General features: G+C 40.8%; 2 protein-coding genes across 4 annotated transcripts; both read right to left on the bottom strand.

Annotated features, from left to right (window-relative positions):
* Window positions 1-132: 132 nt before the first annotated feature.
* si:ch211-261d7.6 (zinc finger protein 729) lies at window positions 133-26,293 on the bottom strand. Of its 3 annotated transcripts, XM_031298826.2 has the most exons (4): window positions 26,282-26,293; window positions 19,204-19,571; window positions 6,665-8,236; window positions 133-1,851 (listed from the first exon to the last, which is right to left on the bottom strand). In XM_031298826.2, exons 2-4 carry the CDS (start codon window positions 19,328-19,330, stop codon window positions 509-511), a joined length of 3,042 nt encoding a protein of 1,013 aa, XP_031154686.1. In that variant the 5' UTR covers window positions 19,331-19,571; window positions 26,282-26,293; the 3' UTR covers window positions 133-508. The 3 variants fall into 3 exon arrangements, with proteins under 3 accessions (XP_031154686.1, XP_031154685.1, XP_035862679.1); XM_031298825.2 differs by lacking the exon at window positions 133-1,851 and having other exon boundaries at window positions 3,531-8,236; XM_036006786.1 differs by lacking the exons at window positions 133-1,851; window positions 26,282-26,293 and having other exon boundaries at window positions 3,531-8,236; window positions 19,211-19,457.
* On the bottom strand, window positions 20,527-26,272 carry zgc:66448 (uncharacterized protein LOC327401 homolog). Its single transcript, XM_031298827.2, has 2 exons — window positions 25,832-26,272; window positions 20,527-25,553 (listed from the first exon to the last, which is right to left on the bottom strand). Exons 1-2 carry the CDS (start codon window positions 26,220-26,222, stop codon window positions 21,970-21,972), a joined length of 3,975 nt encoding a protein of 1,324 aa, XP_031154687.1. The 5' UTR covers window positions 26,223-26,272; the 3' UTR covers window positions 20,527-21,969.

The raw sequence follows: 26,293 nt of genomic DNA, 5'->3' as shown, positions 1-26,293 counted from the left end.
AATATTTCCCTTTAGTAGTTTTAACAGTAATGGTGTTACGAGTCCACAGAATAGTGTAGTGTGGTCTCTGTGAATACACTGCTTTGTGTAAAACACATTTCTCTTCCCCTGCACATGAAGACAAACCCCAAAAACATTTGGAATACATTTCATTTTATTTGGTTTTACAAGTAGAGGGTGGTAGCTTTACTTCAGTTTTACAGTTTCAATTCAGTTTCTTTCCCTTTGGTTCATGACAATGTTTTGCAGCACCAAATATACATTAAAAAACCTGTAGTATAATCTCCTAGCATCAGGCATGAACTGTTGAGGCCTAGATTGTAGATACTCATTATTATGCTTCTCTTATACTAATAAGAAATTCATCAACAATACATGTTAACCCTTGGTTTCTTAACCCTAACCTTGCATCTTTAACAGTAGGAAATGTAAAAAAGAAAATTAAAAAAAATAAGGCTAAGGTCAACAAAGGCACCAGTGTGAGAAAAATAAATGTTTCTGTAAGCCTTCAACCCTCAGAATCATCCTGTGGTATCGGCAGCTCCCCAGTAGCATGTTTTATGTAATGCAAATGCAGCTTTCCTACTTCATCAAAGCCCATATCACATTCAATACACTCCCATTCCAAATACTTATGCTCTCTGTACATGTTTGCTGCCTTTGACTCCCTCTCGTCTAGCTTCTGTCCTTCTCGTCTGCTTTCTGATTTCGACTCAGCAGGGGGATAAGATCCAGTCCAGCCGGGTGGTTTGGAAAGCTTGAAATGATCCAAAGGCTCTCCACAATCAGACTCTTCAGAGTTTGTGTGATCCCCAGACCCAGCATCATTCCATGGCTTGCGAGTATCATTTTTCCCCACACATTTTTCCTTTCCTGGCAGCTCTTGCATGTTTGTATCCATTTTTGTCTCCTCTTTAACACTGGCGAGAAGAAGTCTCTTTTTTTGAATCACTCGCTTCTTTGCAATAATCGCAGAATTCTTGATCCCCAGAGGAATCCCACGGGACCCAGCATATTTTCTAAAATGCCTACTGCGGTGTGCAAATAGATTTCCAGGATGGGAAAAGCTCTTCCCGCACAATGTGCACTGGTAAGGTCTGGCTCCGGTGTGGGTGTTGTAGTGGTTCCTGAGGTGTCTAGACAAGTAAAAGCTCTTGTGGCAAATATTGCATGTATGTGTTCTTGTGAGGTTGTGAGTCTGCAGGTGTTTATCTAGTGACACTTCATCTTTATAGCCTTTGGCACAACTTAAACACCAAAACGGTTTCTGTTTATGGAGATCGACGTGAGACAGCCATGACTTTATAGAACTAAAGTTTTTGTTACACTGATCACATCTGGGAGGTTTTGACTGAAGTGACCTGTGAACTCTCAGGTGACCAAGTAGCCGTGCTCGCCTGATAAATGACATCCCGCAGTCTGGACACTGATATTCATGCAAATTCGGACTTGTTGTTTTAGATGATTGTTTGTTTTCATGCAGCTGTTGGTGTTTTCTGAATGAAACCAGGTATGTATAAACCTTCCCACAGTCCAAGCAAGCATAACCCTTCCTAGGTTTCTTTTTCCTTGAAGCTGGGGCAACTTCAACACCTTGTGTTAAGCCTGACGTTTGGGTTTGCAATGAAGTGCCCATGTCGCACCCGTCTGCGTCGCCATCCGTGTCGTCACCTCTGTTTTCTCCATCGTCTGTTCTCTCAGAATCCAGTTTTGCTGCTGGACTCATGTTGGCTCCCGTCTGAGCATCTTCCCCCTCCTCTTCCAGGGCATGCTGATGCAGGTGAGTCTTGTAGACGTCCCAGTGTGTAAACTTCAGTCCACAATCCTTACATGCAATGCTGCACGGTTTGACTAGAAAAGAAGAAAAAAGGACCAATTTAGAGTCATTTCATGTACTATATTTTGAACCTCAAGGTATTATGAGTATCCATAAATAAAGTATCTAAAATAAACTACCAGATATCTTCTGATTTGATTAATGAACAAATTGTTCTATGATGTTCCAGCTAAATTTGGCAGACTGTTGACAGGTAAAGGCCTGGTCATTACTGGTGAGGTTACCAATGTTTAACTGCAGCAGGTAAAACTTACAAGACTGAGTTGTGGATCTTCTCTTCATTCACAGATGGGGGGGTGGGAATTACAAGTCAAGTGTTAAGTCAGGTGTAAAGTCTTTATAAAATATTTAAATCTCAGCATTGCGCATTAAAAAAATATTTGTAGCTTTGTTGATTATGTCTGTAAAGCAAGTAGATTATCTGTGACCCACATATGGAGCCTGTGCGTGCCATTTAAATAATGATGGTACCAAAACTGCTTGGACTTATTTCTAGGTGGCACATTGCTTACACATCTTTCAATTAAAGCGATAACAAAATGGACATTTTAAATATTAAAAGCAGGAAACAGATGTGATGATTACCTTTACAATTCATTTTGCAATTGCATTTTAAAATTCAATATGAATTCATAATTTAAAGACAGATTAAGTAAACAAATGTAATGTTTTTATTTTATTTATTTTTTTACATTGGATGTTTATAATGCATGTCAACTTTAATTTGGTTATAATTTAACACTACAAAAGTCTCTAACTATTAAGGTGACACACTCCAGGCTCCATATCCATAATGTGCTGTGTATGTATAATGATCTTAAAATGACTGTCTGTGGCTTTCTCAATAGTTATATTTTTTTATGTAATGCTGCTGAAGTTAACATGCCCTGATAATAACCCAATACACGGCCAGTAATAATTACTCAGAAGATGAGTCAAACCACAAACATGCAGAGTCACTAAACTGAAGTTGAATAAAATCACAGAAGCCAGTAATTCACGCAAAAAATTATCAATTTATTTTTTACTCTTTTGAGCACTTCCTCTTTTTTGTTTCAGAAACAGCAAGTTAAACAAGTAGTCAAAGGGTATATTGGTCATCTAGAGCAAAAAAAAAAGTTTTTTTCTTAATTGAAAGTAACATCTCTTGTACAATAGCAATACTTTTTTCCACTACAAAAGTGGTACAGTACACTAACAACTACCCTACATGAACAAAAGCGTTTTTTTCAGTTAAGTAATTAAAAGTCTTTCCACAACATAGAAATGTAACACTGAAAAGGAAAGAACATGGGAGCTTGCAAAATGTTATGTACGTAGCATTACATTATTTGATTGTTAAATTTGTTTTATGGTACTAAATGGCTGCAATGGTTAACATCAGTTTGTTTTTTGTTTTTTTACCAATTCACATAAACAGTGCACATTGTTGAATTTCATATATATTAGAATTCCATATATATTATATTCTCTCTGCTAAACCTCAGGTATTCAAAATGACAAAGCAAAAATGGTATACATTAGCAGAATTATTTCAATGTCCTCATTAACTCAGATATGTGTGTCAATTGCACTTTTAATTTTTCATGTGTACGCATAAACATGCATACATGTTTCTAATTCTTTTTTGATATATCTAGATATGAACTACCAAACTTCAGCCAGTAATCCACAGAGATTAACAAGTTTCAACTTGTTTTTTTCAAAAATTGTGGATCAAAACTATATATTTGACATCACAACATAAGTTGATAAAAAGGGGTTGTTCCTAAACATGTGTACATATACTAATCCAGTGTAAAGGAAAGCCTGAGAATAGGAAAACACTGTTTTAAATATAAAGAATCTCAAATAATATAGAGACAACTAGGGAAAGCATGTTCTACTTAGCCTAAACACATTTCTAACAAGGAATTATGTAGCTTAAAGTTGTTCGGCAACCTTCAAAAGAAACAAAAATCAACAATCTACAGCGTCTTCACTTCAGTCCTTTTCAGGTTGTCTAATACACTCTACTGGCATGTTCAATATAGTGCTGGTGCAAATCGGTTTCTTGACAAAAAGTAGTTCCACATTCAAGGCAAGTAAGGCCATTAGTATCTCCTGATGAGACCGCAGCGGGGGCATCACTGTGCCTTTTGTAATCACCGATACATTCCTGGTGATGATCGATAAGGTCCTGTATTTCACTAAAGGTCCTGGGGCAAATAGAGCAATGGTACGAGTCATTGTTGCAGTGCTGAGTTTCGTGTTTTTGTAATGCAGTTGGTGAAAGAAAGGCTTTGCCACAATGTTGGCACTTATGGCTACTTTGTGACTGGCTGTCTGGGTTAAGTGTACAGGATGGAAAGGACGTCCCTCTCATGTCAGCAGAGGGGATATTAGGTTTGAGAGGCTTTGAGGGCATAGCAGCGCTGAGCCTATAGCGAACCTCGTTGGGGAGACGACAGCGGACTTCATCGTGCCAGGTGAGGTGTTGTTGCAGCTGATTCTCAGTCCAAAAGCCGTGGCAGCACAGAGCGCAGCAGTAAGGCCGGCTCTTTGCCTTGGTCTTATGGGTTCCCAATTGTTCCTCTGTTTGGAAAGCTTTACCACACTTATCACACTTGAAGAGGCATTTGGCTGTATGCTCTGACAGACGGCTAAGAGGTGGGGAAACCTCAGCCATGGTTGCAGGAGATTGGACCTCCTGTTTAGACTCGTGCTTGATCTCCACGCACACTTTCTTATGGTCAAGGAGGGCGCGCGTAGAACTGCACTGCTTCCCACACTCAAGGCACAAGACAAATTTCACAAGTGGAGGGTCAGATCTGATTTTCTTCTTTCCTCTGCCAACAGGGCTATTTTTCACTGTAGTGTTGTCTTCGGTCTGTTTGACTTCACTGCTTGAGGCAATGGACTCCATTTTTAACCTCAAAAGAATCTTATTTTTACGCTTTGTCCTCTTCGAGTGGGCCTGCCATTTGTGGGCTCGCAGACCTCTTGCTTTAGCAAAGGTCATAGGACAGAGGGGACACTGGTGAGCCTTTGGCTTCAGTGTGGTTGACATGGACTCACTCCCATTCAAGTTGACATCAACTTGTTCTGGGACTTGGTCAACCAAGGCGAGCCCGTCTCCTTGATGATCTGCAGCTTCAACAGAGTTACTGTGCTCACTGTCATAGTGGGCAGCTAGAAGTGAACCTTGCTCAAACGTTTTGTTACATTCTGGACATGAAAACTCATCATTTTCCAGTGTGCTGTTGCTTTCGACACTTTTGAGTGAATCAGGCTCTGGCTCAGTTTTGGTTCGACACTGAGGATTAAACATCTGATGGCGCTGGAGAACACAATGGTTAAAAAACTGTTTGCAACATTTGTGGCACTGAAAAGGTCCACCCTCTGTCTTGTGGCTCGCAGATTTCAAATCATCATCTTTTAGCAAGGCCCGTGAAAATTTCTTTTCTTTGTGCCATCTTTTGTGGGAGCCGAGGGCCGAGTTGGACATAAATCGCCTCCCACATTCTAAGCAGTGAAATTGTCCTTTACTTGGATCTTCCTGTTTAGGTTTTTTAAGCATTACAGACATGGCCAGTTTTGCTTTTGGTACAGATTTGTAACCATCAGCATGAATTCTTTTATGAAAATTCAAAGCCCCAACTACTGAAAAGCTTCGGTCACACTTTTTGCACTTGTATTTCAAATTGGTTGTACTTGGGTTTTCTAAATTGCCTTCATCTGTTTGAATTTCCATCTTTGGCTCCCCATTGTCCATTTCGTTCTTTACTTCAGTATGTACCGTTATTTGCTCAGAGCTTTCCTGTGTGACCTCCAAACTATCCTTGTGCAATGTTAGAATATCATAGTTTTCTGACGGTTCTGTCTTAAAATCAACTACTTGATTTTCTCTCTTAATGCAAAGTTTTTGATGAGCCCTCAAAGAGGCCTTGTTGTTGAAATGTGCAAGGCATGTTGCACACTGCCGATCCTCCAGCGTGACAGGAGATCTTGGCGATGATGGCGAGTGCCCAGTCTCGTACCCATGGCTTTTCATGTGAAACTGAAGTGCTTTGGCCCGTGAAAACAGCTTCCCGCAGTCAGGACAGCTGTATGTGTTCTTTTTCAACTGTTCTACCTGATGCTGAAAAGACTTAATGGGCGGTGGGAGTAACTGGTCATTATGCACAACCTGGTGTCTCAGAAGGCTGGAGAAAAGGCGGAACGACCTGTTGCAGAGTTCACATTTGTGATTTCCATTTTCATGTTTTCGCATGTGCAATGCCATAATGCGCTTGTGACGGAACTTTCTACCACACACTGGACATGCAACCTTGGAGCGTGGGTGTCCATTAACGGAGTGCAAAGATCCTGTGACACCTTTTCTTAGCCTCAAATCTGTACACCGAGACTGACTTTGCTTGTGGTGGGAGTAAGCTCCTAGAGACCAAAAACCCTTCCCGCATTGTTCACAATGATAAATCTTTGGGCCGAGAAGGGTTTTGTTTGGATTGTATTCTTTCTTAGTGACTGAAATGTTCTCCTTTTTTTGTGCGGAGCAGTTTTTCATATGGTTAAACAGGCTTGCTGCATGCAAATAAGACATCATGCAATCTGGACATTGAAACTGTTTTCTTTTGGGATGGTGCAGCTGATGAGAGACTAAAGCAGACAAACGTGAGAAGCATTTACCACACTCATTGCATGCCAGATTTTTCTTCTCTAATCCCTCTGCCTCATCATCAGCACTTGTGTTTTGCTTCTTGTGTTGATGAATGTGACTGCAGTGTGCTGCATAGCTACTGGCTTCATGGCCACATGTGTCACATGTAAGAACTGCCACTGACTGACCTTGAGTCTGCTGTCTTCGCTTACGAACGCCATGCCACATTCTGTGAACGCGCAGTGATGAAGCACTAGAAAACCAACGGTAACACTCTGGACAATCAAATCTTTCCTCTGTCGTTTTATTCTCCGCTTCTCTCGCTACCAGTGCACACTGCTCGTCAGTTTGCTCAAAGTCAATTTCTACAATTTTCAAATCCATCTCTGGTTTTGAAACAAGGCTACTGGGGGAAACTCCGGCATCGCCATCATCTCTTACTTCCTGATCCGATTCACACAGCAGTTCAAGATCAGGATTCTGGTCTTGGACGGGCTCGTCCTCAGATTCACTTGCACTGATCACCTGTACATTAAAGTCCCCGGGTTCATAACTGTCCCCGTCTTCATCAGTCTCATTTACATGCAAGTCTTCTTCAGCCATACTGGTAGGAAGCACATTCTCGGAGTCCACTTCTTCCTGCTCCGTCTCTTTTCTTTCGCTTTCCAAAGTTTCCTGTTGAGGTAACAGAGAGGTACGCATCTGAGCCTCCTTCTCTGTTTCTCTAAAAACATCCGTGTGATGAAGCTGATGGGAGTGAAGTGCTGAAGCCCTGGAAAATTTAAGTCCACAATCTTTACATTCAAATGCCTTCTTCTGTAGCTGACACACTTGATGAAGAAAGGATTTTGCTGGGGTCTCATCACTGTGCGCCGTGCGCTGATGCCTGTAGTAAAAGGTTAGAGTCATAAATACTTTTCCACATTCCTCACATGGGAACCTTTTCGCAGAATCATTTGAATGATTAGCATGCCATCGCTGATGGTTGAAGAGGGCAATATGGCTATTGAAAGCCTTTTTACACTCACTACAGTAAAACTCATTGCAGCTTTTCTTTGGTTTTTCTTTCATTTCTTCTGGAGAGCACTGACTGTTGCGGCTAAATCGTTGATGTGTTTTAAGGCGCATCAGAGCAGTAAAAGCTTTACCACATGAACACTTAAAAGATTTTTCAGGAGTATCATCTGTCTGGTTTTTACTGGGCTTGGCTTCAACTGTTGGCTCCTCCGTGTGAAATGCATTTCCTGAACTCCTGTTTTGTGACTTTACTAAATTTTCCTCATGACAACGACGGTGTGCATCGAGAGCTGAAGCGCGGGAATAATTGCGCCCACAAGACTCGCACTGAAACGACTTCTTTTTCAAATGTTCAAGGTCATGAAAAAGAGATTTGGAGGCTTGTCGGTGTGAGCGCTGATGGTTGAGAAAGTGTCCGATCACACAGTAACATTTCCCACAGTCTGGACATTCATAGGTGTGTTGCTTTGTTATCCCAGAAGGTATTTGAATACTAGACTCCTTTTGGGAGGTTTGACCATGGCTCTTCTCCATATGTGAGTGGAACTCACTTGGTTCAACAAATGATAGTGAACATAAATTACAGAAATTAGCTGTTTCATTGTCCTTTTCTGCATCATGTAAACCATCTAACTGGTTGTCTAAATACACGCTTTCTTGCGGGTGCTGATGCCGATGCTCCAAGTATGCTGCCTCCTCTCTGAAGACTTCTCCACAATCCCGACAGCAGAAAACCCCAACCCCTAAAAATAGAAAGAGGAAAATAGGAGGTCAAAGCCACTCCTGTTTCCAGAGAAAGAAAGACAGAAGAAAAAAAAAATACACAAATCACAAAAACAGGTGCAAATCATATAGCTTTATTTAAAAAGGTGGTTAGAGTTTACAGTAAAATTACAAAGACTTTTCAAATTAAATGATCAAAATTTGGTTCTGGAAATATAACATCACCCATAAAAATATTAAGTTTTATTACAGAAGGGGTAATACATAAAGTGCTTAAGCTAAATGATCTCCGTGAAGTTCAATCATTCAGTTAGTTGATAGGTTTGCTGCAGAAAGTGTTGCATTTTTAGGCACATGTTACCAAAGCACCATATTGCAATATATTCACAATCAAATCTAATAGCACACACCAGCCCTATTTATAAGGGTACAGAATTACGTATCGGATATATCCAAATTTACTCCATTTTAACCACTGAATCAAAGAATTAAAAGCTGGTCAACGCTAGGGCTGCGCGATTTGGAGAAAAAGTCATATTGCGAGTGAGAAAACTGCGATTACGATATAAATGGTATCATGGGTTTACTTGATTATCAAGGAAAATGCACAAAACAGGCTACTAAAATTTAGAATTTTTTTTAACTTGAACATACAAGTTAAACAAGCATATAAATAAATACATATACAAACCAATGACGTAGTTATTACAAAATTACATTTTTTTTTAACAAATTTGTAATAAATAAATACATTTTGTATTTCCTTATAAACAATGACATTCAAAATGAGTGTAATATAATAACTACTGATTAATTTCAGGCTCCGTAATTAACACTCGCCAGTCGCCAAATTCGAGTACATTTTCCATTTGGCGAGCAAATCTCAGAGGCCTAGCCGCCACATGGCGAGTAAATGTTTGTATCAAAATATTTCTGTTTTTCAGTCTTTATTTTGGTGAAGCTGCAGCTACTTTCTTTTGTTGCTCTCTGCACGTCGGAGCTTCACAGGGGCAGGCCGACACACAAAAACACTGGCGCGCACACCAGACGCCAGCCACCACCTTCTGTTAACTGATAGCTAGCGTTTGCCTCAGGCTAATTCATTAGCTAGTATGTGGCGATTTTTGGCAGACAGCCTTCCAAAAGAAAGCACAATTAAATTAAATGTTAACCAACAAGCAGGAAACAGAGTCTCAGTTCACCCATCCGGGAGGCTCTGACACACTTTGTGCACTCCGTGTCCGCGGACAGTTGTAGGCTTGTACATGGTGTTGATGTTTTGTGCATCGTCGTGGACACATGCAGCCACTTTCCCGAAACCGCTTTCGGGAACGACACAAGTTCATAGCAGCCCGCGGCATGTATGTCCGAGCCCGTCTCCACCTGCAGGTTGTCAGCTGTGTGTCTGCATCACATATAGTCTGTGTGTAGGACGGCCGATTTAATCCACCGGTCCTCACCAATATAGTTTCATGTGTCACCTAGCTCTCTACAAGTGGAAAAAAGAGGAGCTTAAACACAACTTGCTGTTCAAAGTTAGGACTAGAAAGTTTCTTTGTGTTGGAATTTTAAACTCCGGCGGATTTATGAGGACTATGGTTAACTGCTCCTCAGATCTCTGTAGGGTAAATCCTGACAGCTTGCTAGACTATCTGTCCATTCTGAGTTTTCTCTCGCACAACTATTTTACAGCGGCTCTGTGCGGAGTTTAGCACCACCCATGACGATTGTGATTGGTTTAAAGTAGGGCTGTCAAACGATTAAATTTTCTTAATCGCGATTAATCGTTGAATTTCTATAGTTAATCGCGATTAATCACGTTTTATCACGATTAAAATTCTATTATTTTGCATTTCAGAACAGTTTTTTAAGTACATATTAACAATGGAAAGCAATTCTTACCAGTGTATCTTGATTGGGAATCAAATGAACACAAAGAAAATTACTTTATGAACTTGATTTTAAGATTTGAATCTAGAGTCTGAACCGATACTTTTTAAGAACCGATACTTTTTAAGAACCGATACTTTTTAAGAACCGATACTTTTTAAGAAAGTAAAAAAAAAAAAGAAGGGTACTAAACAGTTGGCCACATTAAAGAATGGCTTGTTTATTGCTAAGGCCATATCGTCAAAATTAAATGTTTAATAATAATGTAATCACTATAACAATAACTTATTTCACTAGTAAATAGCTGTTGAATGACAAAAACAACCACCAGATGGGAAAAGGTCATTTAACAACACCTTTGAATGCACCACGAGGCTGTAAATTACCAATTTCATTGAACGCACCGTCTGTGTTCTTCCGACAACAGCAGCTGCAGATTGTTACAACACCGTTTAGCGTTAGCTGTCAGTATTTTAACCGTGTTTAATCCAGCTACTAGCTAGCGGTAGGCTAACGTTAGCTGCTGTCGAGTGTAGTGTTAACTAGCATCACATGCAATGTTTCTGTTGCCTGTAACGTCTGTTTCAGAGCATCAGAGAGAAGTGCAGACATATCAGTGGCACCAGAATGAGGCACCGAAATCCGCGTTGCTATTCCTGCAGCAGCAGGATGTGTCACGAGGAAGTACGGCAAAATAGTAGCCTGTTAGGCACGACGCAAAGCCGAGTGAAGTGAAAATAAATTAATAAATGGCGGCATGCGATTAATATGATTAAAAAACATTAACGCATTATGCTCGCCTCTTAATCGCAATTGACGTGTTAATGCTGACAGCCTTAGTTTAAAGAAATGCCAATAAACCAGAGCATGTTTTTCTCCTATCCCGGAATGCTGTGTGGACTAGCCAGACCCTCCTCCGCTCCGCAGCGTGTGGATGGTCTGGTAAAGCAAGACTAACACTAATGTTACACTTGGCAGCAGGTTAACGTTGATGTTAGCCTAGTGTTAGCTAGTAGCTGCATTAAACACGGTTAAATTCTGACAGCTAAACGGTGTAAAAGTGTGTCTGTATTTCACTGTAGAGGATTCACACAGAGGGACGTAAAACAGTCTGCCGCTAAAGCTATGAGCTAAAAGACACAAACTAGCACTGGTCACAGACGTGACTAAAGGTTGCATTTATTTAAAACTAGTCAACCTCGTGGTGCATTTAAAGTTATTGTAAAATACCCTTCTGTTTTTGTCATTTTACAGCAATTTACTGGTGAAAGAAGTTATTATTGTTAAAAGTTATTACATTTTTAATAAATTATTTAAACTCCCCCCTTTTTTGTGCTGATCCGAAAATGTATCCGATCCGTGACTGAAAACCGTGATCCGAACCGTCACGTGATCCGTTGCACTCCTAGTTGTCAGCATGCTCTGAAACCCTCTACACTTCTGACACTCAAGTGGCCATACACGACACACACACACACACTACTGCTTAAACAGACTCATATCTTTTGTGGACAAGTGGCACGCTCCATGGGGTAGCATAATTCAGAGGGCAGATTCAACATATATATTTAACACAGAACCATTAATCACGCATTAGTGAGAGCGAGAACAGCAGGCGAGTGAGTGACGTCAGTGCCTGATTGGTGAAGCAAGGAGAGTGACCTTGAGCGGTGTCGGAGTTAGCGTAGCAGCTATGTGAGGGAAAGCGAGAGGAAAGGAGATAGCAAAGACAATGTAAAGAGAGTTAACAGTAAACAACAACCTTCTTTTTTAATTTTAAATCGAAATTAAGTCACAATCTCGAATTTCGAATTAAAAAATGCAATCGTCAATGCTGCCACGCCCCCATGTCCCGTCCGGTCGGCTTGTCAAGCGGAAAAAAACACGTGTTGAAGTGCTGCAAGTCAACCTCCTCTAACTTAGCTACAGCCAGTCAAAAGTTAACATGGCAACTGCAGATACAAGAGACCCATCGACAGAACTTGAACCCCCTCCTCTTTCACTGAAGTCGCCGGTGTGGAAGTATTTGGGATTTCCAGTGAGTTATGTTGACAATGTTCGCATTGTCGACAAAAAAGCCACAGTTTGCAAGCTCTGCTATGTGCGTGTACCATATTCTGTGTGTTTACCATTGCACATTAGCCTAGCAGCTAGGGGAGTATCCTTCTGTTTATAGCTTAATCCCGACAAAACCGCACGGTTGAATGTCAGGCTGCATGCACGTTTTGTAGCCTAAACAGAGCAGCTTATATTGGTTATATTACAGAGAGCAACAAGTTAGCGGACTGCCCGAGTCACCCTCTCTGCTATCTGTCTGCTCAGCTGCTAAGACCGCTGTGCTGGCTCGATGGTGTTTTAAGCCCCCAACCAAGCGTTGAAGGCAGCGCTGCGACTGTCGTCTTCAAGGCACCCAACCATAACCATTGCCTAATCCTAGTGCCTTCCAGGCAGTGCTGCCTGGAAGACGACGTCGGGGGCTTAAAACACCAAACACTGCTGTGCTGCGAAGCGTCTGCCCTCAGCATTGTCGGCAAACTTTTTTTTTCTTTTTACTTTGACAAATTGTCAAGTTTCCAATTGACTGAAGATGTAAGTTATTGTTACATTATGTTGTTAATAAATGTTTTAAAATTTGACAATGTAGTGTGGTACATTGCGAACAAAGGTCAGATATTATATTGCATAAAAGTCTAGTCTAAAAATGGCATAGCAACCTGTGCTTTAAAAAAAAATAAATGTAAAAATCGAGAATCGAACCGTGACCTTAAAATCGAAAATGTAATCGAATTGAGGATTTGGAGAATCGTAACACCCCTAGTGAAGATTGCAGTGGACACAGAGTGTCACGCAAACAGCACACCTTATTGTTTACTTAAATCGCACAATTTTTGCAGTGCAAGCAGTTAAAGTAGTGAGAATAGAAGATAATAGATGCCACAAAACTCCTTGTTTTTCTTTTCAAAAACAGTAAATGCTCCCCCCCCCCCGCATTGCCATGCCAAGGGAAAACAAACTCCCTCTACCTGGTTCCATCATTAAGAATGTCAGTGACAACAATCTGACTGTTTTGCAGGGGTGGGGGGAAAATAATCTAAAATTCTTATGTATCGTGATGTTTTTTAAACAATTTTTAAAACTGATTATTTTCCACAAAATCAATGTTTTTTTTATTTTTACCAATGATTCACCTAAATATTTTCTGTTTATGCGGTACCGCCGATGGCGACTACATCATACAAAACAGACCGAAAGCAGAAAATACATGTTATGTACTTCTTGACTGACATGTGATGTGCATTCTTTTTTAGAAAACAATTAGTTTTTAGAAATGTCTCATGATATACTGTCTCTAGAAGTGTATCATTCAACTTTTGTTTTTATTAAAGAAGGAAATGAATATCGCAATACTTCTAGAATCGCAATACATGAAAATCGCAATACAAATCGAATGTTGTTGGCCTGCCATGAGTTATACAGCCTTGTTAAGTTCTTACAAAGAACACACATATGCTTTAGTTATCATTATTCATCATATCCTATTAAAGCATATTTAATAGTCAAACACTGTCACTGGCTATGGAGTTTATTTGAAACTAGGGATGCAACAATTATAGATTTTGTTGGTACGATTATAGTCTGAAAAATAATCAGTTTCATTTCCCTGGTAATGTATGAAATTACATGAACACTAGGTTTGAATGTTATTTATTGCTGCCTTTTGAAACAACACAGTAACGGTTTTGAATGTTTTGAAAATGATTATATGATCAATCTTCAAATTATTAATCATTAAAATTCATCATTAAATTCATCTGAAAAAAATTAGAGACTAGAGGTGAATAAGACACACCACAAACAAAGGCCAAGTTGGTAACAGTGTTGTCCTTAAAACAGTCCCTCCAGGATTTCGCTGCCTTTTTTTTGAGATTGTTGCGGCCCAAAATGCCCAATTTCGCGGGAGCTTTTGTAAAAAATTGCGATAAAAGTTGCAATGTTTGTTGCAATGAAGTTGCGGGAGACAGTGAAAGTTGCAAAAAAAGTTGTGATTTTTTTTTTTTTTTTTTATATAGTTCTTTAAAAATAAAAAGGAAACTTGTTTCGGGGAGAATAATACTACTCTGGGCTGAGATTTCCTAGGAACCTTACCAACAATATGGTATAATATGAAAATGGCTGGTGGATTTAAGGCAAAAAATAATTTATTGAATGAAACAAATCTGAACATATGTGTCTGTGGCTTGTTGATCTTTACATTGTTAGTTAATTTCCTAAGCTGGCCTGGGACACACATTCATACGGTTTGATAAAGTAACGTTACTTATTGGACTTTAACTTATCATTGCACTTACAATAACGAGCATAGCTGTCCTCAATTTAGGTCATCGTGTCGTCTCATCTCCGGTTTTTCCTGCATCCACCGTGTGTGTTGTTGGTGTCTGTGTGTGTGTTTGTGTGTGTGCGCGCGTCAGTCGCGGGGGGAACTGAGCAGCCCCGCCCACTGCAGAGAGCCGACAGGATTGAAACAGCAGCAGCTTTTAGCGACTTTAGAGAGAAAAAGGTCACAGCGTACATTAATGTTAAAATGTATACAGGTTGTGGCCAGGTTGGCTCAGTGGGTAGAGCAGGCACACATATACTGAGAGGTTTATGAGATTTCTCTCCCCTTTCTCACCTAGCTGTCCTATCAAATAAAGGCGGAAAAGCCCCCAAAAAATAATCCAAAAAAAGAAAAGAAATGTATACAGGTTGGTAGGACGGTCTGAAATGTTTTGCACGGTCTTTCGCTGTACGTTTTGTTGGTAACTGTGAGATGTTCGAGTCAGTCACACACGTGTCGTCTTCATCAGAAACAAGGAAATGATCAACCCGTGGCCGTTCTCACTCCCGCTTGGTCATTGGCTCTCAGAGTCACATACTGACGGCACGTGGGACTGCTGGGATTGGTTGAAGTCGCGGGAAACTTCAGGTTATTGGTCAAATTTGTGGAAAAGTTGCGGTGATTGGTCAAAATTGCGAGTTGCACTAAATTTGCGGTGATTGGTTGAATTCGCGTGAATTGCCACGATCGCGAAATCCTGGAGGGACTGTTAAAAGAAGTTGGCCCTTTTGGGGCTAGAGGCCCTACCACAGTAGCTGGTGTGTCTAAAAGTTGGAGGAGCTGCTAGCACCTGTCACAGGGAGATGCACAGCATGATGCCAAGGAATAAATGTGATGGAGGGATCTCTTTGCAGCCTCATGCCCCACAGGGGATGAAGAGAAGTAAGTAACATTAATTGGTAACATCAGTGACATGATTGAGTTGTTGTGGAGTTCTGACTTGGACAAACGTTATCATCAGTGCACTCACTATAAATGCAAACGCCGGTGTCACTACCCGATGTGAGTCGAGTGCAGATGTGAGTTGCGCATGCTCAGATTTAAACGGTTTACGGCATAACGCCAAGGGAATCCATAAAATAATAAACTTTCCTCATTACAAACAATAACAGAAGATGGAAATCATTTCAAAAACGTTTTAGCTATCTATGATTGTTTGATTGTTAACGTTAGCTCAAAACGCCATTCAAGTGACAGCCTTTGTTGTGTTTGATTGCTAACTTGTAGCCAGCAGTGAACAAACTGTTATGTAGGTCCATTTTTATTGTATTGACATTACAGAAGTCTCTCATTAGCAGGTTCTTGTAGGCTACTTCAGCCTCTAATCTAGAACTGACATCAGGGATCGCAGGGATGTCGCAAAGTGACGCATGCGCAACTCACATCTGCACTCGACTCACATCGGGTAGTGACACAGGCTCCTAACTCGTTAGCTGTTTACTGTAACGTTAGCTAACTGGTAACGTTAACAAGCTAACAAACACTAAACAACAACGTTAATAAACAAAGTCGCTAGCAAGCTTACCAACTTGGGTTGAATTCCCTGTTGCAGCTGCAGCTGTCCTGAGGTCGGGGGCTGGCTCTGCTCTCTGTTTTCCTGGTGTTTGCCAAGTTTATGTAACGTTAAAAAATTGCAGCAGTAAGTTATCCCACCACGGTAGGACTGGGCGATATGGAGAAAATCAAATATCACGATATTTTTGACCAAATACCTCGATATCGATACTGCAACAATATTGTAGTGTTGACTATTGGTGCTTTCACAAAATATTTACACACTTAAATTTTAAATAAATAATCATCAGTAATGTGGATATAATGTCTAAATGGGTAAAGGCAAATAATAGAACAGTTACAACAGTCTGGTAAATTCAGAAAATGACATCACTTTACTGTAATGCAGCCTGTAAAACCAGGAAAAGACAACACTTATGTCATATTACGATATCCAAAATCTAAGACGATATCTAGTCTCATATCACAATATCAATATAATATTGATATATTGCCCAGCTCTACACCACGGAGAGCCACTGTCACTCCGACAGTCAATACTCACGGTGACCGGACCCAGCGTCTGATGTGCTGTGTGTGTGCGCAAACGCGAAAGTTTATGTCGTCAAGGAGGTTAAATAAGAACTGCACACACTGTTACACTTAACTTGCAGTCAGTTAACACTCGCTGTAGCGGCGCCTTCGCGATTAATTAACCGCAACGTTTTAAATCGCGGTTAATAGTGAAATCGGTTAACCGCGGCATCCCTATTTGAAACCATTTGTACCATCCATTACCATTCAAAATGTCATCTCAGGGGGATGTAGCGTTCTTATGTTGTATTGTATGATACTTTTGCATACACAACAACCTGAATACAGCATGAACTAAATTATCCAAAAAAATTAGGTTTGTTTCTGCCAGTTAGTGTCACAGTCTGGATCAGGAATACTGTCGATCTGGGTAGCTAATGAAGATAAACACACATGGATCTGAAATTCAAGGTAAAGCTTGTTTGGTTGTTGCTGAATGGTTAATATTGATGCAACAAATACCATGGGAAAGCATAGGATGATCAAGTCTGAAGTAGAGCCTAAATCCTGTACAAATGTTACTCAATAGAGAACAACACTGTGCTTGAACTAATAAGATTTTAAATAAAAGAGGACAATATCCAATTTGCTCAATAGTTTGTGGCTTATAAAATACTAATAATTGCAGGTCAGCTTATTATTTTTATTGTTTTTCAGCTTGGCCTGGACATATTGTTCAATAGGACTACAGTAAAGAAATGTTTTACATTATTAAATGAGTAGGGTATAATGCTTGTAATGTATTTCTTATATTATGCTTAATAGAATCCGATATGGGTCAAAGACGTGGCATGTCAATTCTGGTGTCCAAAGCATAGTCATAATGTTAAAAATAAATATACATTTTAAAACAGTGCATAATATTGCTTTACGCTCCCCTCTTTACTCACTTGTATGAGTATTTATTGCAAGAAATGAAAAATGTAAGAGCTATTGAGCTCTAAAGTACCAAACTGTCCATTCTGGGTAACGTCCCAACTTAAAATCTAAGTATAGAAATGTGACAAAAATGTCAAAAGAATTAATAAAAGCATTATTTTTCTACTTGGGCATAATTGTGTGGATGTTTGCAATTATACCTACAAATATAATACCAATACTGAGCTTATTTACTATTTTACACAATAAATACTTTTGTCCAAACTTTTGGATTTCCCCAATGTCCCTCCTGGGTAACAGACATTGAAATGCATACATTACCCACAGTGCATTTGCCTAGTCATGTAACAGGATATTACATCATGAAGAAGATTTTGGAGGACCCCAAAACATCTGGAGAGTTTAGTAATTCTAATTAATTAAAAAAGTTGATATTTTGCTTTTTCGGTCACTAGTGAACTATGTCCAAAAATCATGTGTCTTTCTGGATAACGCTAATAAAACATAATTAGTGTTTTGATATTTAAAAACATGCCTACTTCATGTGAAATATGGCATTAATGTTTTAAAGGCTAAGATATATTTTAGCTGAGTATGCCATGTTTGACAGAGTTTTGGTGGGAAAATCATGTTTTTGTCCTTCCTGGATAACAGTTTGTTCTTCCTGGATAACGAAGATCTTCTGTTGCCCAGGACATGTCCTCTGTTATCCAGATTGGACATGTTAATAAAAATAGTTTTTTTTATTAGTATTTGTCACTTTTAAAGCATTGTGTTGATAATGTTAGATTATATTAATAACATAATATGTATTTCTTTAATCTTTTATGGCATTTTTGCATTATGTCATTCCTGGCTAACGGGATGTCATCCCGAGTAACAATGACACAGTCAAGTCATTTAACTCAGATTTTCATGGTATATTACACAATCATGGTTTCCTGAGTTGAGTATACAAAACAAACCTGATTACCTTTACTGTAGAGCATTTTAAGACATCGTTAATCATTTTTCTGTTTTTGGCATGGAATATTGTGTGACCAAAATCAAACATTGAGCGCATTTAATTATAAATACCCAAATATATCATATTAGTTGTGTTAAAATTTTAGTTTTTTGAGCAGTGTGTGTTTAGTTAGCTGTAACTATGGATATGCCTAAACATTTATATGCTAAAAAGGTAGACATTGAAATCATTTTTAAATCCATTCCCGTTACCCAGGAAGGACATTTTTCATGGAATAAATCATGAAAAAAAAGATAAATTGCATTTCTAAATTAAATTCCTGTTGTTGAGATGTATATAGAACACTCTAATAGAAATAGAAAGTGCTTAAATTGGCATTTTTTGACACTTTCATTTATTTTCAAATTTTAAATCCTTATTCGTCATTGACCCAGATTTAAGTTACTGCCAACACATTTCAAACCATTACCATATGGATGAGTATCAGCTTGGTCTAACGTTAGGCCTGTTGCTGTTTGTTCAATCAGCAGACAGCACTGAGCATCCATGAACATGAAATAGCCAAAATGCTAAGGGTGGATATGCAACAGTGCAAGTTAAATGCAACTTTAATTATGCTATATTGTTAGCGTTATGCATTTGCCGCAAAAATGCAGTTATTTTGCAAAGTAGCGTACTATATTTTCATGTCCCTGCGCTTAGGTCACCACGCCTGAATAATGCTGTTGTTGTATTGATAGTACCAACGTTAACGTTTAGCTAAGTGACCGCTACCGGATACTTACTGTCAGCGGTGTCCTCAACGGTGTCCTCAGCCGATGGACTGACGTTGTTTTCAGATGTCGTGTCTTCATTGCAGGGTTTGCTTTCAGCTCTGTCCTCTCTGGTCGTCGCGGCAGCAGCTTCGTCCATCTTGGAGTGTCTCTGCTTGGTGGTGCAAGCTTTACTCTAGCTATTGCTCGTTAGCTTAACAGCAGCACCGTTGTTTTAAATTAGTTTTTTCTTATCAGCAGTCACTCAGTGCAAAGCCGGGATGAAAAGGAAATGAAAAAAACTTGTATGCTAAACTAGTCTCTTACCACATAACAAGGCAGCATATTGTAATGTATTTAGCAATGCGAGTGATATTGACTAGCACAGCTAACGTTAGCACCTTATATATATGTCAATGGTTAGCACACGGAATGATCCCCGCTCGCATGGATGTCCTTCGGCGGAAGTGGATTTTTCTGTTTTGTTTCCTGCCTTCAAGCAAGATATGACCTGCAGTGAATCTGATCTGAATCCACTAACTAAAGTCTGAATATAAAATGTGATTCTCAATGGTAGTTAGTTACTGGTAGGATTATATATTTATTCCACTCATTTTCAGGTCATTCTTTTGTCCCTACTGACCCCACCAACACATCATAATAATATAAATCATTTTAATTAATATAAATTAATATATTACGCAAAAAATATAAATTATTCATAATATGATTTATTAATATAAATTATTTCCCGAGACAAAGAAATTCTCACAAGGTTCCAGGCAGTCCAGGTTGTGAAAATAAAATACAGAAAGTCAAATTGGGCTTTAATGTTTCTAACAATGAGGAACAATATAATTTACTAATAGAGTGAAATACACTAAAATAGTATTGAAAAGTCTTTTATACATTTTGTAGTAATGTTATGAATAAGTAGGAATGTGTAAGAGGGATTCCAGTCCCAATTTCTAAGTTGATGAAAGTGACTCTTTGCAGAGCATTTGTTCTTCCTCCAGGCAGGCAAAATTTCAGAGAAAATGCAGAATTTTTAATCACAATTTTTGATGAATTGCCTTCATCGATCTAGATGCATACTTTACTGTACTTTAAATTTTCCACAAACAAATTCAAAACTACCCAAACCTTTTTCATACTTGATACCCGTCATGTCGCTCCTATTTTACTCCATTTCCTTCACAAACCAAATGTAGAGGGGTAAACATGTATCCTTCAGAATATGACAACTTTCCCAACCAGGATTTAATCCTTTTGTTTGCTTTTTCTTTTTGAGGCCTCCATTATACATATGTTGAACCCTGAATTAGGTTTACCTAACAAGTATTGCACATTACAACATTGCAATCAAAGGCAAGTTTTATTTAATCCAATATGTAGACATCATGGGAAAATTCTATTTCTTTCCATGCTAAAACAGTGGATAGAGGTAGAAGGGCACATGGTTTTTTGAAATGGACGCACAGGGACAGTTCTTTTGTACAAATGGGCTGTGTGTTTATTTTACAGTAGTAATGAAGATTTTCAGTCACTTATTGGGCCACCAAACCTCTTTAAATGCCCATTATCATAACAGAGGAGATGGGATTCTGTACTTGTCTACATCTACAGTTATGGAATGAAATCATTCAGTATTCACAAAAAAAACATTGCATTGTACTCAAACATGGACTTAATTTTACAAATATGGGTACATTCCCATCTGAAATAGTAATTCTGGTAAGAGATACACATTACATGGTACTCATCAGTTTCCAGTAGGTGCTAAGTACTGCCACCCAGAATCAGTTAATAATCTAATTATAAAGTATATCAGTCATGACACATTGCCAGAAATTAGCTGAATTTGACTAGACCAAAACATTTTATAACATCAGTTTCATGTTTGTATTGCCATTGTAATACATACACACAGTTTAATTTATTACAAAACTCACTATTTGACAATTGTGTAATGACGCTACTTTCTCCCTGTTCCCAATGATCACTCAATAGTTAAATTTAATTTACAGAAAACTCTGAAATGAACTTTACATGTAAGCCTAACCGTCACATTGTGTTTACAGATACTTTCACTTTACCAAATTACTATGATGAGAACTTTACTTGTGAAATATTTGGACCAAGCCAATAACCCTGTGAATTTGAGTGTTTCCTAACAGGGTCATCATTTATGTAGTAAACTGTCCGTTGTATGTTCTGACACATAAACCCCATCCTCTTCTCCTCAAAAGCAAAAACTTAATTTCTTTACAGTATCTTAGAAAGAGTTGCTCTGTGTTTTTGGAGTGAGGTCACGTGGTTGAGTCTACCTTAAGCACAACTAGGCCTAAAATACCAAGACAGCAGACATGCAGACTGTACTCATAAAAGGCACACAGTATACTGTACATGAAGAAACACAGTTCAAATGGTTCATGAACATATGAACAGAACTATAAAAGTACTAATATTATCTATATCTAAATGTCATAGAACCTCATTAATCTGCCCCCCTCAGAAAGTGTTTGAACCAGTAAAGTATTTAGATAACTTGAATGCGTTTTTAAAAAAACGGTGAAACTAATTTAATGGCTAGTGTATACACCCTCTATTACAAAACAACACTCTGTGCAGTCTAATAACAGTGTGCAGAATAAAAAATGTTTTTTACTTTTATCTTTTTGTTTCTAATGCCCATCCACTCAACTGGTCAAACTGCACAAGTGAGGATCAAATAAATGAGGTTCCACTGAGTAAAAATTATAAAAAACATAACCAAGTCTTGTTGCTAGTGTAGAAATGTCAAATCTCTCCTTGTGCATGTTGCAAGTAATGCATTTGTAGATCAAGCTCCCGGGGAAGTGAACACCCGCATATCATGCACTGGAGAAGCCGTTCTGGGGCGAAAGGCAAACGGGGTCCAAGTTTGTGAGGTTCTGTCCGTGGGGCAAGCTGAGGTAGGGGCATGGTCTGTGGTATGTGTGGCCTCTCGCTCATTACTGCCTGTGGTGTGAAAAAAAGATTTGGGTGTGGATGTCTTGAAAGTGTGCCAACTGCGACAGAGTGAAGAGGGTGTGGGCCAGGCAAAGCAAGAGGAGGGAGCGGAGCAAGGGGAGGTGAGAAAAAAGGAGAAGGCTGATTTATGATTATTTGAGTGCCTGATACCATTGGCTGTTGCTGCAGCTCCTGTCCATTACCTGGTTTGAGTTGCCCAGTGAGCAGCGTTTGATTACTTTGGAAGCCCCATACTGGTGTTCCCAACGCCTGGCCAAAACGATGAGGCTCGTATTGAATGGAGATGGGAACCTTCTGTGTCATTGTCTGGCTCTGTACATTGGCCCAGGCAGATGACACCTGCTTTTGCTGCAGCTGAAAATCTTGAGTATTTACTAATTTCTCGGCGTTTAATGTCTTTGGAATTCCTGGTGGTGTTTGCATGTCCCACAAGGTGCTACCTACCCCATGAGAAACAGGAGTTGAAATTGGCATAGCACTGCTTTGGTCTATTTGAGCTGAGGTGGACGCACCTGCTAAGCCTGAAACCCACTGCTGTTGCAGCTCACAGCCATTCCATGCCTTCTCTGGCTGGCTGACAGTTGACGGTATAACTTGAGGATTACTCAAGTCCCACATTCTAGTGTCCTCTTTTTTAGGAGGTGTGGATGGCTCCTTTTGTATTGACACGAGGCCACCTGCCCATCGTGGCAGCTGAAGCTCTTGGCCGAGCTTATTTGGAGAGATCTGTGAATTTGCTTGTAAAGCAGGTCTGACACTCCACAGAGCTGCCCCATCTATGTAAGATGAGGGAATAGAAAAATCATGTCGCAAAGAGCTTGTGGAGGCTAGCACTGTGGATGTGGGTGTACTACTCCAAGTAACAGGCTTGGGCTGCCTGTGCTGCTCCATCTCACTTACTATTGATGGGCTGGATTTTATTGGCATAGCTGCCGTGAGGGAGCTGACAATAGTAGCTGCGCTCTCTTTCATGTGTGATGACTCTGAACTCGGAGCGGAAGTGGGGACTGACTGAGTTATTGAAGGGCTATCTGCCCAGCCTGGACTTCTCTGATGGTGCTGCTGTGGGCCAGGCTGGGGTGGGCTCTCAAACTGCGTCTGCTGTGGAGAAGCATGTTGCTGCTGTGACGATGGGACAGGCATTACCTCTCCACCGTCCACCTTCCACTGCACCGGTTGAGGGTGTAGCTCAGACAGCCACGGCTCCTTCTGCAGTCTACCTTGTAAATCCATGCGAGGTGATAGCATGGAAGAATGTGGCTGGGATGCCCTTCTGTGCGCATCGCCATCTCTCAGTACAGAAACTGGATACGGAGACGGCTGAGCGCTAACCATCCCAGAGCCTCCGAATGGCTTAGGCAAGCCCCACATGAGCCTCCCCCCTCTCCTCCCCCTGATGCCCCTGCCTCTCATCCTAGCACCCATCGGGAAAGAATTGTACTGGCTGAAACCCTGGCGTTTACGAGCATGGATCTTCTGGTGTACTAACAGGCTGCTAAACCAAGAAAAGGTTTTGTGACACTCATCACAGCGATGTGGCCTCTCTCCTGTGTGCGTGTTCATGTGATCACGGAGCAGATAGGCTAATCCAAAGCTCTTATCGCACTGGTCACACTTATGACGTTTGTCACCATTGTGTGATAACATATGGTGCTGCAGTTGGGTCTCGTCGCTGTAGCCTTTGCGGCAGCTGGTGCAGCGGAACGGTTTTTCCTGATGCAGCCTTTGATGCGTTTTCATGTTCTGCAGGAAGGCAAAGTCCTTCCCACAGTCAGGGCATTTGTATGGCTTCTTGCCTGTATGGATGATGAGATGTTGCTGTAAGTAGCTACCGAATCTAAAGCCCTTGCCACACACTTTGCACTGGTAAGGCTTGTCCTTAGAATGTATGCGCATATGCAGCTCTAACACTGAGCGGTGGCGGAAGGTCTTTCCGCATTCAGAACACTTGTACGACTTAATACTTATGCCATCGCTTCTCAATTTCCCCTGTACATTATCACTGCTTAATGGAGTAAATTGATTTGTAGGTGCTGTTGCCACCTTTTTTAAATGTTGTGCTACAGACTTGTGGACACTTAGCACATGTAAATTTAAACTGGATTCATCCCGATAAACACATGCGCAGTGCGGACATGTGTGTCCTTTTTCCCAGTGCTTGTTATTCTCCTTTGGGGGTCTGGGTGTTCTCTCCAGCGTCTCATACTCGGCCTCGTGAACAAGCATGTGGGCTCTCAGGTTAGCTGGTGCCAAACAGGTCTGGGGACAAAGGGGGCAGTTGAATGTGCGTTTCGACTCCTCGATATGGTGTGTGTTCTCTTTTCCCGGCCCTGTAACTGCCTCCTGTACGGATGCAGGGGCCTGCTTGCTGGGCTGCTCGGTGGAGGCGTTGGTTTTGCGTAGTCTATGCTGGCGGCAGTGTGCCTTCATGTTCTGGGCAAAGGCAAATTTTTTACCACATTCAGGGCAGCGGAAGGGCTTCTGGCCTGTGTGCAGATACTGATGCTGATGGAGGAGGCTGCTGTACTTGAAGGTCTTACCGCAGATGTTGCACAGGTGAGAGCGTGTGTTGCCTGTGTGCTTGCGACGGTGGTCTTCCATCACAGAATAGTGTTTGAAAACCAAGCCGCACTCGGGGCATTCATAGGGTTTCAGGGCGGTGTGACATCGCTGGTGGTAGCGCAGGGCCATGCTGTTTGTGAAAGTTTGACTGCACTCTTGGCATTTAAAGATGCTCTCATGGGAGTGGATCATCATGTGCTTAGTGACGGACACCTTAAACTGGAACTCTTGGCGGCACAGGGGGCAGTGGTAAGGCTTTTCTACTGTGTTGCAGCAGTTGTGGTCCCTCAGCTCATCCACAGCAGAGAATATTCTCTCACATTCTGCACATTTAAAACGACCCTCCTCCTTTGTTTGCATCTCCTTTTTTGGAGTAACAAGTTGTTCCTCCTTCTCTTTATGTTCATTTCTGTGTTTAATGAGGCTGCTGCGGTGCTGAAAGGTAAGGCCGCATTCTTTACAGGTGAGAGGCGTGAGCTCATCCTCATGTGCGTGAAAGTGACGGTGAAGGTTGAATGTCTCGCGGCGGGTGAACTTTATCCCGCACTCCTTGCACACCAAACGGCACTTTTTTGGCTTAGCTGTCAAATTAGTGTCCTCTTCTCGGTCTGCCTCTTCATCATCTTCAATCACATCCTCTATCCCACAGACTTCTCCCACCGGCTCCTCAGCCAGTCCCTTTTCTGTGCTCTTCTCATCAGGATGTGACGTTTCCTCCTCATGAATCTCCTCTGCATCAGCTGTAATGTTATCATCAACATGTGTATCCTGCTGCACGCCTCCAGCACTCTCTGTAACATTATTGAGGTCTGGAAAAGAAAAAGTACATCATAATAGCTTAGCAAACAGGAAAAAAAACAGTAAACAACCTATCTAGTGTTGATCTAACAAACTGCACGCAACTAACAAAGCTATCCATCTTAAGTGCAGATCACAAAATATAGCCTAGTGCAGGATGCTAGCGGATTTTGTTATGGTAATTACCATTTAGCAGAGTTAACAGTTTGGAACCGGGAGTGAGAGCTACATCTCAGGTTAGCCTGGAGGCTAAGGCTAACTGTAAAATACATTAAAAACGTTAGCATACCACACGTATCATTTCCCTCCTGGTGTGTTTTCGCCTCTTCATTGTCGTCTTCAGCTTCGGACCAGTCGAAACCCCGCTGGTCGCCGCCACGAGCCTCGGCCATTTTTTCAGCCGATGTTAGGTCCTCCGGTGAATTGCTTGTCGTTTTTTCGGCTCCAGCACCGGACTCGACACTAACCTCAGAATGGCTGGCAATACCCCCGCCATCGTTACAAACACTGGCTCTCTGCTCATCTTCGGGGCTCTCCTCGGTTTTATTACGTGTTGTTTCATCTTTCTGATTTAAGCTGCATCTGGACTCCACCGCCTCGGTCTTCTCCCCAGATGTTTCCACCTCCTCCGCAGGGGATTTCTGTCGTGTTGGAGACTCCGATGGGTCTACGGCGGCCATGTTTCACCCATGCACCCCCTTGTCCAGAACACACAAGGATCATGCTCGCCAGCATGAACAAGGAATGGGCT

The sequence above is a fragment of the Sander lucioperca genome, chromosome 10 (assembly GCF_008315115.2).
Source record: "Sander lucioperca isolate FBNREF2018 chromosome 10, SLUC_FBN_1.2, whole genome shotgun sequence".
NCBI classification, from domain to species: Eukaryota; Metazoa; Chordata; class Actinopteri; order Perciformes; family Percidae; genus Sander; species Sander lucioperca.
This window is presented reverse-complemented; position numbering and strand designations above follow the sequence as displayed.